This window comes from Girardinichthys multiradiatus, chromosome 13 (genome assembly GCF_021462225.1).
Source record: "Girardinichthys multiradiatus isolate DD_20200921_A chromosome 13, DD_fGirMul_XY1, whole genome shotgun sequence".
Lineage (NCBI taxonomy): Eukaryota > Metazoa > Chordata > Actinopteri > Cyprinodontiformes > Goodeidae > Girardinichthys > Girardinichthys multiradiatus.
In genome coordinates this window covers 7,024,179-7,041,215 of record NC_061806.1, presented here as the reverse complement: position 1 = coordinate 7,041,215, position 17,037 = coordinate 7,024,179, and the positions used below count along the sequence as shown (strand labels likewise).

General features: G+C 41.3%; 1 protein-coding gene across 1 annotated transcript in view; it reads left to right on the top strand.

The window, feature by feature from the left end:
• The first annotated feature begins 15,831 nt into the window (after nucleotides 1-15,831).
• Nucleotides 15,832-17,037, top strand: part of si:ch211-57n23.4 (immunoglobulin superfamily DCC subclass member 3) — a 65,563-nt gene continuing 64,357 nt past the window's right edge. Inside the window, exon 1 of the mRNA XM_047383111.1 lies at nucleotides 15,832-16,022. Coding sequence (XP_047239067.1) covers nucleotides 15,983-16,022 — 40 coding nt within the window. The 5' untranslated portion in view covers nucleotides 15,832-15,982. The remainder of the gene's footprint in view (nucleotides 16,023-17,037) is intronic.

The following is a 17,037-nucleotide window of genomic DNA, read 5'->3' as shown; positions in this document are numbered from 1 at the left end:
CCTTCTGGTGGGCGGATTCAATGTGGCATCTTTGGATGTATCTGTAAACAGGTTTATATGACATTTTATTGAACTATGCTTAAAATACATATATATTGTTTTTATTTAATTTTTATTTATTTTTTCTACCCTGCTGCTGCTGCTGCTCGACAGCTGTGTCTTCCACAGAGCTCTCAGTCGAATCTGTAAACAGTTTTTATCTGAGGTTTAAAATACATTCACTCTCAAAGAAAAATAGCTGGTTCCTAGGACTTACTTACTTTCTGGTGGTGCCGGTAACTTATCCGGTGTGTCTTCAGGGGAAATGATGATAATTGACGGAGGAGTATTCAAAGAATCAGTTTTAATTTCGGTGTTAGAAGAAAGTTCAGTTGTGGTTGGGGTTTTTTCTTGTTTGGAAATAATTCGCCTTCTCAATTTTGACTGTCGATTCCAGCCACTGAACCCTCCAACTTGATCATTCGGGTTTACCTCTCTCATCAAATCTATAAATTGAAACATTGTCAAGGGTTAACTATAATATATATATATATATATATATTTTATTGCATTTAACATTTACTTACCATAATCTGATTGTGTCAAGATGAAATCATCAAGGTCATCAGCGGGGGGTTCTATGACAAAGAAACAAATATATATATATATATATATATATATATAAACAATATATATAAACAAAATTAGAGAACATTCACATGCATTTAATGATTTCTTAAAAATGAATACTTACTTACTTACTTACGTTTAAAGATGTCATTGTGCTTTTGTGAATTATCAGAAGTAGAAGCCACAATTTCCGGGTTTCCTGAAATATTTACCGACATTTTTTCTTGTCAGTACTGGTATTTTCAATGTAACAAGTGTTCAAAGACATTCAGCATTTGAAGACCCTGACCCTGAGGTTAGCCAATGAAACAGCCCCCGAACAACATTTTACACACAGTATTTATACCAGAACGTGACAGTGTTATCTCAACTGCAAAGACTATGTTTTTAAGACCAAAACCTTTCTTGAGTTCAAAGGTGATATGGTTATCTAAGGAACAGACCTAACTGCCCCTTCCTGACATCGCCCCTAACAGATGGATATAGTATAACTGTAACTCCCTGAAACCTTTTACTCTAAGATGAAAAAGTAAATGTTTTAGAAAAGCTACAGGTAACTAAAATTATCATTCCTTTTTTCCTAAAATGGAGTCTCTCATGATTAAAAAAACAAACATATCATTACTAGTCAATTTATAACTTGGAAACAGTATACTGAAGTTCTTTTTTTTTCTGTTAATCTCATATTTATCTTACCTCTTTCAGCTGCTTTTCCAGTTCAAAGGTGATATGGTTATCTAAGGAACAGACCTAACTGCCCCTTCCTGACATCGCCCCTAAGAGATGGATATAGTATAACTGTAACTCCCCTGAATAACCTTTTACTCTAAGATGAAAAAGTAAATGTTTTAGAAAAGCTACAGGTAACTAAAATTATCATTCCTTTTTTCTAAAATGGAGTCTCTCATGATTCAAAAACAAACACATCATTGCTAGTCAATTTGTAACTTGGAAACAGTATACTGAAGTTCTTTATTTTTTCTGTTTATCTCATATTCGTCTTATCTCTTTCAGCTGCTTTTCCAGTATGTTGACGCAGAAGCTGAAGGTTTTTCTCGTTCCATCGATGTAGTGAAGCACAATCTTTTAATTTACTTTTTAGGTCTTTTCTATTTTGAACTGATTTAGACTGGCTCATATATTCAACAAATAGGTCCTGCTGTAAAGCAAAATTAACTTACAATTCTGTCAGGTTACACAGTTCATTTATTAGGATTTCATGTGATAGGTCAACATTAAGTTGATTATACCTTTAAAATATAAAAGGATGCATGTCTTTTTTTGTTTTTTAGATGTATTAATGCCTGAAAAAACATACAGATTATTAATAACACCCTTAAACACACCCCTGTGTGTTTTAATTGGCTCATTTAAGGCCTTCCCCGTAACACCCTTAAACACACCCCTGTGTTTTAATTGACTCATTTAAGGAGTTTGCATGTTCTCCCCGTGCATGTGTGGGTTTTCACCGGGTACTCCGGCTTCCTCCCACAGTCCAAAGACATGCCTGTTAGGTTAACTGGTCTCTCTAAATTGCCCTTAGGTGTATGAATGAGTGTGTGCATGGTTGTTTGTGTGTTGCCCTGTGATGGACTGGCGACCTGTCCAGGGTGTACCTGTCAGACGTTTCCTGTAGTTTTTGACAAGAATTTGTTGGGACCCCAGCCATGGGTTACAACATTAAAGGCCAGTAAGAACTTTTCTGGAAATTTCAAAATAAATTGCTTTAACCTACTTCCAGCACAGATCAGGAAGAGGAGGAGTCAGAGCTGGAATCTTTAACCCAAAGACACCGTTTCCCCTCTGTTTGGACTCATTCTGGCTGTGGACAGCGGCTAATGGTGGGAGCAGAGAACGCATCAGCTGGAAGCCCTAAAAACACGCGGGCGAGTAAGGCTTCTCCTTTAAAGAACCCTTGGATCCAAAAGTGACTACGATCATGCCGATCGTATGCACCAAAGTAATGATTTGCTGTTTGAGTATCCGGCATTCATTCATATGAAGGGTGTAATAAGACAAGCGTGGCTTGACTTTTCTTCCTCCAGAAGCAGCGGATTTCCCCCATGGCCTGGAGAAGAAGCGTGGGTGTGAATGTTTTATGTGTAGACCTGAGGGTTGGAATCTGTGACTGTGGGTGCCTGTGTTTGTGTCAGGTTGGGTGTTGGGCTCTCCTGGATCAACTTAGGTCCCAAATCAAATGTGGAGCCTATTTCCTCCCCGCCACACTCCCTGCCGGTGGCTGGTGTCTGCCCGCCGGTGTACTTGTGTTTTTCGGTGTCCATGGCTGGGTCTTTTGCTGTGTGCCGGCTCACTCCCAGTGGCTGCTTGCCGGGGCATGGGCACCTGGGCTCTGTTGGGCCTCTGCTTGGGGAGTGATGTGTCCTGGGGTGTTGGGTCTCTGGGTCAATGGCTAAATCTGCTCTGGCGCAGACGGCTGCCGGTGAAGCCTGTGGGCTCGTTGTTGCAGCTCCCTGGGGCTCCTGGACTGTGGCTGCTGGGTGGTTCCCCTGGGACTCTCCCCTGCTCTTCTCTGGGTGTGTTGCAGTAGTCCCCGTTGGGGTCCTCCCGGGGTTCCCGTGCTCTGAGGGACCTTCAGATTTCTGTGGCTCAGATCTGCTCCATGTCCAGTGGGGCAGGTCTGTGGCTCCTCACACTAGCTATTGCATATTTGTATGGAGAAACCTTATATACACAAGCATGCTCACACCTACACCCACAGGTGTTTGGATTCAGGTGTTAACAGATACACAGATGTTCTATATTGAGCCAGAATTACCATCAAATACATCACTCATTCAGTAGTACCATGGACCTTTTGGTGTTTCTGCAGGTGTAGAAGCCGTCTTCTAGGGTGCTATCTCCTGACCTCTCTCTCTTTCTCGTTTCCGTCTCTGTGTCCTTTGCAATGGTCGCAGAAATAAAACTTGAATCTGACAAAGGTAATAATGACTAAAATTCTATGAAAATTAACAAATGAAAGTCAGACATTGCTTTTCAAACATGCTTCAGCAGAATTATTTTAAAAAGTAAACTCATGAAACAGACCTGGACAAAAATGATGGTACCCCTGAAAATAATGTGACCAAAGGGACATGTTAAATCAAGGTCTGTCCATTAATTAGCATCACAGGTGTCTAAATTCTTGTAATCAGTCAGTGGGCCTATATATAGGGCTACATGTAGTCACTGTGCTGTTTGGTGACATGGTGTGTACCACACTCAACATGGACCAGAAGAAGCGAAGGAAAGAGTTGTCTCAGGAGATTAGAAAGAAAATTAAAGACAAGCATGTTAAAAGTAAAGATTATAAGACAATCTCCAAGCAGCTTCATGTTCCTGTGACTACAGCTGCACATATTATTCAGAAAATTAAGATCCATGGGACTGTAGCCAACCTGCCTGGACGTGGCTGTAGGAGGAAAATTGATGACAAAACAAAGAGACGGACAATACGAACGGTAACAAAAGAGCCCAGAAAAACTTCTAAAGAGATTAAAAGTGAACTTCAAGCTCAAGGAACATCAGTGTCAGATCGCACCATCCGACTTTGTTTGAGGTAAACTGGACTTAATGGGAGACGACCAAGGAGAACACCATTGTTGGCAACAAATTATAAAAAAGCCAGACTGGAATTTGCCAAACTACATGTTGACAAGCCACAAAGCTTCTGGGAGAATGTCCTATGGACAGATGAGAAAAAACTGTAACTTTTTGGCAAGGCACATCAGCTCTATGTTTGCAGATGGAGAAATGAAGCATATGAAGAAAAGAACACTGTCCCTACTGTGAAACATGGAGGAGGCTCTGTTATGTTCTGGGGCTGCTTTGCTGCAGTTGGCACAGGGTGTCTTGAATCTGTGCAGGGTATTATTAAATCTCAAGACTATCAAGGGATTCCAGAGAGAAATGTACTACCTAGTGTCAGAAAGCTTGGTCTCAGTCGCAGGTCATGGGTCTTGCAACAGGATAATGACCCAAAATACACAGCTAAAAACATCCAAGAATGGCTAAGAGGAAAACATTGGACTATTCTGAAGTGGCCTTCTATGAGCCCTGACCTAAATCCTATTGAGGATCTTTGGAAGGAGCTGAAACATGCTGTGTGGAAAAGGCACCCTTCAAACCTGAGACAACTGGAGCAGTTTGCTCATGAGGAGTGGGCCAAAATACCTACTGAGAGGTGCAGAATTCACAACAAATGTAGTCTCAAGGCAATTTACAAATTCAATTCAATCGAATATACAGATTTCAAGTTGGGTACATACAGTCCAATTCATCCTAACTATCAAACATTGCAGTCAGATTCAATTGATTATTCAAATTGGTTAAAAAGTTTTTCAATCTAAGAAAACCCAGTAGATTGCATCGAGCCAGTGACTTACAGCATTCACTTCTCCTGGATGAGCATGTAACGACAGTGTGTAGTCACTTCCATTAACTTTGCAGCAATCCTTCATACTGAGCATGCTTGTAGCGAGAGTGAAGGGAAAAACTCCCTTTTGACAGAAAGAAACCTCCAGCAGAACCAGACTCAGTGTAAGTGGGCATCTGCCATGACCCATGGGGAGATTGTGTCAGTATCTGGGTTTGTGTTTGTGTTTTTGTGCTTGCTACATGTGCTCATTCTCAGGTGGTGCTGGAGCTCTCAGGTGTGCTGGGTGACAGGTGTGACTTATTCCACTGATTGCCAGGAGGAGTACTTAAGCAGGAGGCTGCCAGCACTTCAATGCGAGAATGTTTTGCCACAGTGATTATGAAAGCCTAAGCTTTGGATCTATGTCACTGAGTTTTCTGGACTATGTTTTTGAAAGTTACTCTGGATGACCAAGCCTGTCTTTACTCTGAGGATTCCAATCCTGTGATCTACCTTTCGTTGGATTCGCATCAAGCTGGCAGCTTCCTGTCCTCTTCGTCTCCTGAGCCAAGCCACAAGCGTACCCTGTCCACCCTCCAACGTAAGCCAACGCACATCGAACTTGTTTACTGTAACCTGAGCTCCACAGAACAGGACCAAGTGAACTCTCTATGGCTATACCTGCTTAAGACTACTGCATTCCTTGTTCATAGCACCAAGTGAACTCTCTACGGATATACAGGGATGGGGGAATGAAACTGAAACACCTGTCATTTTAGTGTGGGAGGTTTCATGGCTTAATTGGACCAGCCTGGTAGCCAGTCTTCATTGATTGCACATTGCACCAGTTAGAGCAGAGTGTGAAGGTTCAATTAGCAGGGTAAGAGCACAGTTTTGCTCAAAATATTGAAATGCACACAACATTATGGGTGACACACCAGAGTTCAAAAGAGGACAAATTGTTGGTGCACGTCTTGCTGGCGCATCTGTGACCAAGACAGCAAGTCTTTGTGATGTATCAAGAGCCACGTTATCCAGGGTAATGTCAGCATACAACCAAGAAGGACGAACCACATCCAACAGGATTAACTGTGGACGCAAGAGGAGGCTGTCTGAAAGGGATGTTCGGGTGCTAACCCGGATTGTATCCAAAAAACTTAAAACCACAGCTGCCCAAATCACGGCAGGATGACAATGCACCAATACGCACAGCGAGACTGGTGAAAGATTGGTTTGATGAACATGAAAGTGAAGTTGAACATCTCCCATGGCCTGCACAGTCACCAGATCTAAATATTATTTAGGCACTTTGGGGTGTTTTGGAGGAGCGAGTCAGGAAACGTTTTCCTCCACCAGTATCACGTAGTGACACGGCCACTATCCTGCAAGAAGAATGGCTTAAAATCCCTCTGACCACTGTGCAGGACTTGTATATGTCATTCCCAAGACTAATTGACGCTGTATTGGCCGCAAAAGGAGGCCCTACACCATACTAATAAATTATTGTGGTCTAAAACCAGGTGTTTCAGTTTCATTGTCCAACCCCTGTACCTGCTTAAGACTACTGCCATCCTCATTCATAGCCTTGTCACTTCCCATCTTGATTACTGCAATTCCCTCCTGTTCGGTCTTCCACACAAATCTCTTCATAAGCTTCAACTAGTTCAAAACTCAGCTGCCCGTATCATCTCTAGAACCCCTTCCTTCCATCACATCACTCCTGTTCTGTCAGAGCTCCACTGGCTCCCCATCAATTTCCGTATAGACTTTAAAATCATTCTTCTCACTTCCAAGGTTGTCCATAATCTCGCTCCACCTTATCTATCCCATCTTCTCAACGTTGCTACTCCCTCTCGCATTCTCAGATCATCCTCGTCTATTCACCTGATTGTTCCCTCTGCCCGTCTCACCACCATGGGGGGTAGAGCTTTCAGCCGCTCTGCTCCTCGGCTCTGGAACTCTCTACCAACCGATTTAAGGAACATAAATTCACTTTCTCAATTCAAATCTTCACTAAAGACTCACTTGTTTAGGACTGCCTTCTGCACTTGATTATTTCGCACTGTTACAGTTTAACTGCTTGATCGCTGTGTTTATATTTTTATTTTATTTTTTATTTGTTCTTGTTTTTAATATTGATTTGTATTCATTGCCAGAAAGGCGCCTATTAAATAAAATGTATTATTATTATTATTATTATAAGACCTGGATCCTGAATTTCATTCTCCCCTGGCAACCTGACCATCATAACTCAATAAGCCGATCTCAGTATCAAAATAACTATTTGCACTTAGTTTCGATTTTCCCTCCGTTACCCGTACTCATCCATTCTCTTCACTTCTCTCCTTACAGTGAGATATTTCGTTCGTTCCGTTCCTGACTATATCTTCAATAAACAATCTTTATTTTACTTCCTCCTCCTGAGTGTTCTCTGTATGTGGGTCCAAGCTATTTCGAACACGACAGAACGACAGAACACTCTCGCCATTTAACAGATAAATTATACAATGTGGGATGGGCAAGAATACATTTTTAGAATATAAACAAATTTAATCTATAATAAAAAATAAATTTACACTTAAAAACGATTGGTTACAAATTCCAACAAGTGTCAAGGGTTTGGCACCGGGGGCTGTGGCCCCTCACCAGGGTGGGTCTTTTGGTGGCTCTCGGGAGGTGACATCTGGTGGCTGCATGCGATGCTTTTGGGGGACCTGTACAGGCAGACATAGGTTATTGGCCTGGTGGCCGTGCTGCTCCTGGGTGGATCTGGGGTGGGTTTGGGGTTCCTGGGGCGTGTCGCCCCCGGGCTGGGGTCTTGGCTGGGCCTGGGGGGCTTGGGTCCAGAAGGCTATGTCCCCGGGGTTTAGGCCGTTGCATGCTCTGGCACCTGGCCCTGGCCTGGGGGCCGTCAGTGCATCGGTGTGCTTAGGGGCCTCCGAAACTGGCGGGTAGGTACCATCTTATTGCAGGTCCTCTCTCTTTCAAGGAGTGCATTCTGCTGGTGGGGAGGAGGGTCTGTGGGGGGTGGGTGTGGTGGGAAGCAAAGTCAACTTGGGTGTATAATGACTTATGTGTTCTGGGAGTTGTTCGAATGTTGGGGTGGGTGTAGGTTTTCTTTTGGGGTGGAGGTGGGTGAGGAGCGCATTTGCACAGTGTGGGCTTTGTGCACGGCTTTTGCTTTGGGTGCTCTCTGTTGCATGCATGCTGTTCTCCGCTGTATAGCGCGCTGTGGTGTTGGGGTGGTGGTCCTGTGCACAGTGGTTCCAGCCCTCGGTGTGGGTGCTGCAGGGCAGGCGCTGCTGGGCTCAGTAGTTGCATTGGGCTCCTCGGCCTTATACTGGGGTGGGGTTTGTTTGTCTGCTGGATGGTTCCTGTGGCGACTGTGGCTCAGTGAGTGCTTGTCTTGCAATCCGAGGGTTGTGGGTTCGATTCAAGCTTCCTCCTGCCACATGTCAATGTACCCCTGGGCAAGGCACTTAACCTCCAATTGCCTACCGATCTGTGTATCGGTGTATGAATGTGTGTGCATTAGTGAGTGCATCTGGGTGAATGTGGGTCTAGTGTAAAGCGCTTTGAGTAGTCAGTATGACTGGAAAGGTGCTATATAAGTTCAGTCCATTTACCATTCCTGGTGGGTGGTGTGTGCTTGTGGTTAAATGCACACTACAACAACACCACATTTGAGCGGGCGGTGGTAGGCTTGGGGTCTTTTCACACCCCCGTTCGCTGTTTGCAGTCTGGGGTCGGGTTGGGCTGGGGTTGGGGTATGGGTCTTGGGGGGTTGACTGGTGCTGGGACTGGTGTTTCGGCTTTCTAGAGATGCAGTCTTTTATTCGATTAAGATGTTCAAGCGTGTGTTCTCCCCTATGCAATCTGGTGAAGGCTACGGGCAAGTAGAAAGAGACACTACTGTTCTACGATGTCATGGGGATTTCAGCTGTGAAACTCCGCCTTCCTGGGAACTGTCATGGGGATGGGTTAATTCTGGACTTCAGAGATTTACAGAGTCTTTTTATTGTGTGTGAAGTTCAGTCTTTTTACCTCCCATGGCTGGACCCAACAACACCACACACTATTCCACTCCTTTGCCTTCCACTCCACTCCAAACAGAAATGCTCTTATCTGTTAGGGTTGACAGCTAATTGATATGGAAGCCAGAGAAATACAGTGAAATAGTGTACTGTACATTATTATGACTGTATGTTTTCTTATATTACCTTGATACTCAAGTAGAGCACAGTCTTTTTCCATCCTTGAGGCTTTATTTGCAGACTGACTGTTCAGCTCATCACTTATGTCTCCCTGAACATGGTAGCTCTCAGCATACTAAAGAAAAACATGTGAACATCAATTCAATTCAATTCAGTTTTATTTATATAGCGCCAATTCACAACACATGTTGTCTCAAGGCACTTCACAACAGTCAGGTACATACATTCCAATTAATCCTAACAACTGAACAGTGCAGTTGGAGTTAGCTTTTTATTCAAATTGGATAAAAAGTTTTTCTATCTAAGGAAACCCAGCAGATTGCATCCAGTCAGTGACTTGCAGCATTCCCTCCTCCATCATACATGATTTAAAACATAAGTCATCAACACATACATGTTTTCTGTGCTTGTGTTGCCCGTTGAAATATTTTTGTTAGATTATTTTCTGAAGTGATGGATAAAACTGTAAATAAACATTATTTCATTTATTTTATTTAGCGTATAGTGTCTGATGGACTGAATTTGTATTTGTGTCATTTGAGGTTCTTCAAAGTAGCCACCTTTGGCTTTCATTACTGCTCCGCACACTCTTGGCATTCTGTTGATGAGCATCAAGAGGTAGTCACCTGAAATGGTTTTCCAACAGTCTTGAAGGAGTTCCCAGAGATGCTTAGCACTTGTTGGCCCTTTTGCCTTCACTCTGCGGTCCAGCTCACCCCAAACCATCTTGATTGGGTTCAGGTCCGGTGACTGTGGAGGCCAGGTCATCTGGCGCAGCACCCCATCACTCTCCTTCTTGGTCAAATAGCCCTTACACAGCCTGGAGGTGTGTTTGGGGTCATTGTCCTGTTGAAAAATAAATTATGGTCCAACTAAACGCAAACCGGATGGAATAGCATGCCGCTGCAAGATGCTGTGGTAGCCATGGTGGCTCAGTATGCCTTCAATTTTAAATAAATCCCCAACAGTGTCACCAGCAAAGCACCCCCACACCATCACACCTCCTCCTCCATGCTTCACGGTGGGAACCAGGCATGTAGAGTCCATCCGTTCACCTCTTCTGCGCCGCACAAAGACACAGTGGTTGGAACCAAAAATCTCAAACTTGGACTCATCAGACCAAAGCACAGATTTCCACTGGTCTAATGTCCATTCCTTGTGTTCTTTAGCCCAAAGAAGTCTCTGCTGCTTGTTGCCTGTCCTCAGCAGTGGTTTCATGCAGCTATTTTACCATGAAGGCCTGATTCACACAGTCTCCTCTTAACAGTTGTTCTAGAGATGTGTTTGCTGCTAGAACTCTGTGTGGCATTGACCTGTTCTTTAATCTGAGCTGCTGTTAACCTTCAAATTCTGAGGCTGGTGATTCGGATGAACTTATCGTCCGCAGCAGAGGTGACTCTTGATCTTCCTTTCCTGGGGTGGTCCTTATGTGAGCCAGTTTCTTTGTAGCGCTTGATGGTTTTGCAACTGCACTTGGGGAAACTTTCAAAGTTTTCCCAATTGTTCGGACTGACTGACCTTTATTTCTTAAAGTAATGATTGCCACTCGTTTTTCTTTACTTAGCTGCTTTTTTCTTGCCATAATACAAATTCTAACAGTCTATTCAGTAGGACTATCAGCTGTGTACTGTATCCACCTCCTGTACAACACAACTGATGGTTCCAACCCCATTTATAAGACTTGAAATCCCACTTATTAAACCTGACAGGGCACACCTGTGAAGTGAAACTCATTTCAGGTGACTCTATTGAAGCTCATCAACAGAATGCCAAGAGTGTGCGGAGCAGTAATCAAAGCCAAAGGTGGCTACTTTGAAGAACCTAGAATATAAGACATATTTTCAGTTGTTTCACACTTTTTTGTTCAGTATATAATTCCACATGTGTTAATTCATAGTTTTGATGCCTTCAGTGTGAAGCTACAATATTCATAGTCATGAAAATAAAGAAAACTCTTTGAATGAGAAGGTGTGTCCAAACGTTTTGTATGTACTGTATGTGAAATTTAGCCAAATATAAAAACATATTTATAAAGAAGAAAGCATCACTATTGTTGTTATTAAAATTATGAAAACCAAAAATAACACCATAATAAAGGTGAAAATGGGAAAAGACAGAATCTGCAATAAATTTATGAAAGCCCCTCCAGAATCTTTAAGTAAATTCACATGACCAAAATAAGAGAGTTGATGTTTCAGGTTGCATTTGGCAGAAAGAACAATAAATATCCATATCATTCCTAAATTTTGATCAATGTTGTTCTCTGTGGAGATAAATTATGTTTGTAATCAAGTTCCATGCTAGAAGATCCTGTTGATGGAGTTCTAAAATTGAATTTCAGTTCCGAAATTCAGTTTTTTGTGTCACACATCCGGGTCCTTTAGGATAGCCACAGATTTATCGATCACAGATTCATTGATTTACAGTACAGACCAAAGGTTTGGACACACCTTCTCATTCAAAGAGTTTCCTTTATTTTCATGACTATGAATATTGTAGCTTCACACTGAAGGCATCTAAACTATGAATTAACACATGTGGAATTATATACTGAAAAAAGTGTGAAACAACTGAAAATATGTTTTATATTCTAGGTTCTTCAAAGTATCCACCTTTTGCTTTGATTACTGCTACGCACACTGTTGGCATTCTGTTGATGAGCTTCAAAAGGTTGTCTGGAATAGCATGCCGCTGCAAGATGCTGTGGTAGGCCTGATGGTTCAGTATGCCTTCAATTTTGAATAAATCTCCAACAGTGTCACCAGCAAAGCACCCCCACACCATCACACCTCCTCTTCCATGCTTCACATTGGGAACCAGGCATGTAGAGTCCATCTGTTCATCTCTACTGCGCCGCACAAACACACGTTGGTTGGAACCAAAGATCTCAAATTTGGACTCATCAGACCAAAGCACAGATTTCCACTGGTCTAATGTCCATTCCTTGTGTTATTTAGCCCAAACAAGTCTCTTCTGCTTCTTGCCTGTCCTCAGTAGTGGTTTCCTAGCAGCTATTTTACCATGAAGGCCTAAATCAAACAGTCTCCTCTTAACGGTTGTTCTACAGATGTGTCTGCTGCTAGAACTCTGTGTGGCATTGACCTGTTCTCTAATCTGAGCTGCTGTTAACCTGCAATTCCTGAGTCTGGTTATTCGGATGAACTTATCGTCCGCAGCAGAGGTGACTCTTGGTCTTCCTTTCCTGGGGTGGTCCTCATGTGAGCCAGTTTCTTAGTAGCGCTTGATGGTTTTTGCGACTGCACTTGGGGACACTTTCAACGTTTTCCCAATTGTTCGGACTGACTGACCTTCATTTCTTAAAGTAATGATGGCCACTCGTTTTTCTTTACTTAGCTGCTTTTTTCTTGCCATAATTCAAATTCTAACAGTCTATTCAGTAGGACTATCAGCTGTGTACTGTATCCACCTCCTGCACAACACAACTGATAGGAACAAAGTTTAAATCTGTTTTAGATAATAATAATAATAATAATAATAATATGAAATAAAGCTAAGATTAACATTAGATATTATCTGACTAAAATATATCTGTGTTTAACTTCCACCCATTGGGGAAACCCAGTGGGAGTTTGGAAACAATGTGACTGGAGTCAGCTGTTCTCTCTGCGTTTAGTGCACCTGAACCGCCCGGTCGGCTGACAGCTGGCGAGGCGAGCCGGATAGTGTATGGCAATTCAACAGCGCCACAAAACGCCACTTTTACCATGTGTCTGGTCAAAAGGTCACGAACAAAACGCAGTTTTTTCAGTCAGGACGCCGTAAAATACGGCATAAATACAACCGTTTAATGCGGCGTTTTAAGAACAACCTCAGAACGCCGAAAAAAACGCAGTTTTTCTGGTCACTGAATGCCGCTTTTTACGCGCGATGGTGTTCAATTTCCTGAGAAAACGCCATTTTTTCGCAACTTTGTTTTTTACGCCGTCTAAAACGTCGTTTTCTCAAATTAAGCAGGGCCCAGCCCACACTCTTCTTATCCAGTTAATTTAAACTCCAGCCACCCAATAAGACAAGTAGAACTGCAGACCGCACTAATTCATTACAGATCAAATCAGAAAATCAGAAAAGAGATCTGATTTTTTTTCCCTGATAAATGTCATATATTCTGCAGTACTCAGTGTCAGTGTTTGCTTCTGTTGCCATCTCAATATTAATTTTAACGTCTTTAAACTCAAAAGCAGACAAAAATCCGAGTTGCAGCTGTAATACTTTTCTCCTCCACCAGATGGGATTCGCACGGGAGCTAGTCCACAGAAACGTTATCTGCGGTTTTGTGGTAGCAATGTTATTAAATACAGGAAAATAAATCTTGTATGCTGTGTTTGGTGTAATTTTTCTATGAACAATTAGTTGAAAGATTCTTAATCTATGAGATGGCATGCATTAAGGACTGAACAAGAACCCTAAAATATACATTTTCTATCTAATACAACTCAGAAAAGGTCCTAATAAAACGATCAATACAACTATCTGGTGTTCTACAACACAACTATTTTTTTTAATATTTTGTCCTACTATAATCACAAATTCCCCTATCTCATTATATCATGCTATATATTTTCAATCAAAGCATACTGCCCAAAGAGGCATCCACATGTTGTTCCTTCTGCATGACACAGCCCTAAATAATTATCCAGGGGCTCTCTATCATTACTCATACATCTCTCTCAAAGTGCAATACAAATACAATACAGTACAGATATCTTTTCATCTACAGATACATTCCCTCACTTGTACAATAACTAGGCCTATTCTGTATTTGGTGGTTATAATCTGGTTAAATATAGGAAAATAAATGTATGTTGTGTTATTATTTTTCAATGAACAACTTTAGAAATATAAGGCTTTTTTGTTTTGCCTTTTTTATTTCCCAGTGTTTATTTCTATGATTTATTCATGAATTGTCAGAATCTACCAATACAGTGGGGCAAAAAAGTATTTACTCAGCCACTGATTATGGAAGTTCTCCTACTTAGAAAGATACGAGGTGTGTAATTTTCATCATAGGTACACTTCAACTATGAGAGACAATGAGAAAAAAATCCAGGAAATCACATTGTAGGATTTTAAAATAATTTATTTGTAAATTATGGTGGAAAATAAGTGTAGGGTAAAAGGGTATAGGGTAACAGGGTAACAGGCAAGAACCATGAGACAAGGAACTAGGGAGATACGCAGAGAATCCGACAGAGAACAATGAAAACCAGACAACTTAAATATTGAGTAAAGTGGAGTGTGAACCAATGAACTGGGAAAGGAGCTAATCAGGAGAATGTGAGACAGCTGGGGACCAGGGAACCTAAATACAGAGGGAAATGACTAATTAACATGATGAACATGGAAGCAGGGAGGTGACCAGAACACAAGTAAACAATGACTAGAATAAAGAACATAAACAAGAGGAAACCAGATCCATAAGGATATAACTAAACACATCTAACACTGGAACCCAGGAAGCAACTAAACTAAACAGAAGGAATCTAAATGAACCAAAATGAACAGAAAAGCACATGGCTAAGCCAAGAAGCTAAACAAACACATGCCTAACAGACAGATCCTGACAAATTGATGAGGATTTAGAGAAAAAAAACAAAAAAACAACTGAAAACATGACTGGAACTAAACAGATATACAAGGACAACAAATCTAACAAAAGGAAATGTCTGACAGATATAACAGAACTACAGAGCACCATGAACAAAATAGGTAAGAAACTAAACCAAAAGTGACCCTCCTGGAGAGCATAAACAATAACAATCAAAGGCAAAAAAACAAAACTTACACATCTACAAGTCATACTTCTATGGATTATTCACCCTTCAGTACTAATGGACTGTAGATAGTTCTGTAAGACGGGCATGGGATATTCTTCTTTGGGAAGCTAAAAACAGAGGTTGCACCCATTAATGAAGATTACACAAGCCAGCTCTGTAATATCGTAGTATTTATTAAATACCACTATATTACAATATTACAGGCATCAAGCATTTGTAAAGTTTAGGCAGATAGCAACTGAAAGATCTGTCTTATATTTTACTTTTAGACTCTTTAGGGGCCTCAAGTAAACCTGTGGTCTGAAATCTAAGTGCTCTGCTGGGAATATATGCAGTTGGTTTACAATAAGAAGAGGCTTGGGAATTTAGAAATATAACCACTCTGTTCTTGTCCTTGTTAATGTTGTTGTTCTTCTTCTTCTTTTTATTATTATTACATAGCATTAGTAGTAGTAGTAGTAGTAGTAGTAGCAGTAAAGCTGCTTGTGGTCAGCTGATGGGGTCAGATTTTCCGTGAAGCTTCCAGCCAAGGCCACAACTGGCCCAGCAGGAACTGGGGTGGGGTAGGTGGCTGTCTATAGGCCCCCTGTTTAAATGAATATCAATCTTTCCTCTGAGTCTCTGAGCGACCACCCCTCGATCGCTACAGCACCAGGATTGGTTCATAGGGGACTGACCTACCAATGGTCAGTGAGCTCTCCGTCCATTCACTGACAACAATGAAGCTGAATACTTACTGAGCTCTGGCCTGGCTTAGGTGTTTTCCTCATCCGACTCCCACATTAGCTTTGGACATGGTCAGCAGGGTTCTGAGGGCTAAATGCTGAACCACAGAGTACCAGATATGCTTTAATGAAAACAATATAAACTGTAGCTTTAACACAGAGGAATATACAAGTGAAGGCATAATTAACTGGCTTTCCTTCTGGTTACTTTTTGAGCTTTGGCTTTTGGTGGTTTTAAAGGCTAAACCCTTTAATGCCAAGGCAGCTGGAGAGACAAGGACCAAAATGAAACAAGTTGTCCTCCTCACATGTGTGTCAGTTTTAAGTAAGTACAATTTCATGTTTGTGCTATTTGTATTGGTATACTGTCATTGTAATTCATGATAGCATTACTATGGTCCTCATTACAAACATGAATTTGATAATGAACTTAGCCTAGTAGACTAAATAGAATTCTGTCTATGTAAAATTATAGGTAACATACACCATTTTTTATTTGGCAAAAAAGGCTTAAAACAAGTTTTCATTTTTAGATATTTTTCTTGTACAGTTAAGGTGATCTTCTCTAACATGGGATAATCATATCCTCCTCATTCATAAAGTACAAACTTAACTTTCCAAAGAACTTATCCAGATCCTGCACAAGCTTTAGAAATGTCTGAGGAGTAAGAGTTTTCTCTACTTTGATGATATCAAAACATGAAGTATATTCTTAAAGAGACACTTTCTGTGTTTTTAATTATCCTGCATGTAGACTCATGTTACAAAGAAAGTAAACCCTGCTTAATTATATGGCATTATGTATTTTGCAAATGTTTTTTATGCTACTGTAGTGTATGTGGTTTTCACAAACTTTACCATACTGGCTGTATTGTTGTTTGTTAAATAATATGTGGAATATTTGGTGTGTGGTTTTAACACTTGAGTTTAATGTTAACATGTTTAGCATTAAACACAACTCTTATGAAGATGTGATCTTTTTATTTTTAAGTTGTTTTGTATATATGCAGTGAAAGAGAATAATTGGTAGTGGGGGAAAAATAAAATGTAAGAGGGAGACCATCTTTGTATGAGAGAAGAAGTGCAGATGTTAGATGCTCTGTCTTCAACTCAGACCACAGAAGCTGCCTCCAAACTCTGACCTTTGCTTTTTTTGTTGGGTCAACAGAGCTGTCTGAGTCTGGACAGGGGTTATGGACACAATAGTAACTCTAAAAGTCCTCAGACCCAAGTGACTTGACCTTGACACCCTCATCTCCATGACATTGCCCCTTTTCTGAGCTTAAACCGAGACTTTATGAAGGATATGTGTTTATAGGGTAATCCCCCTACAGCTGCCC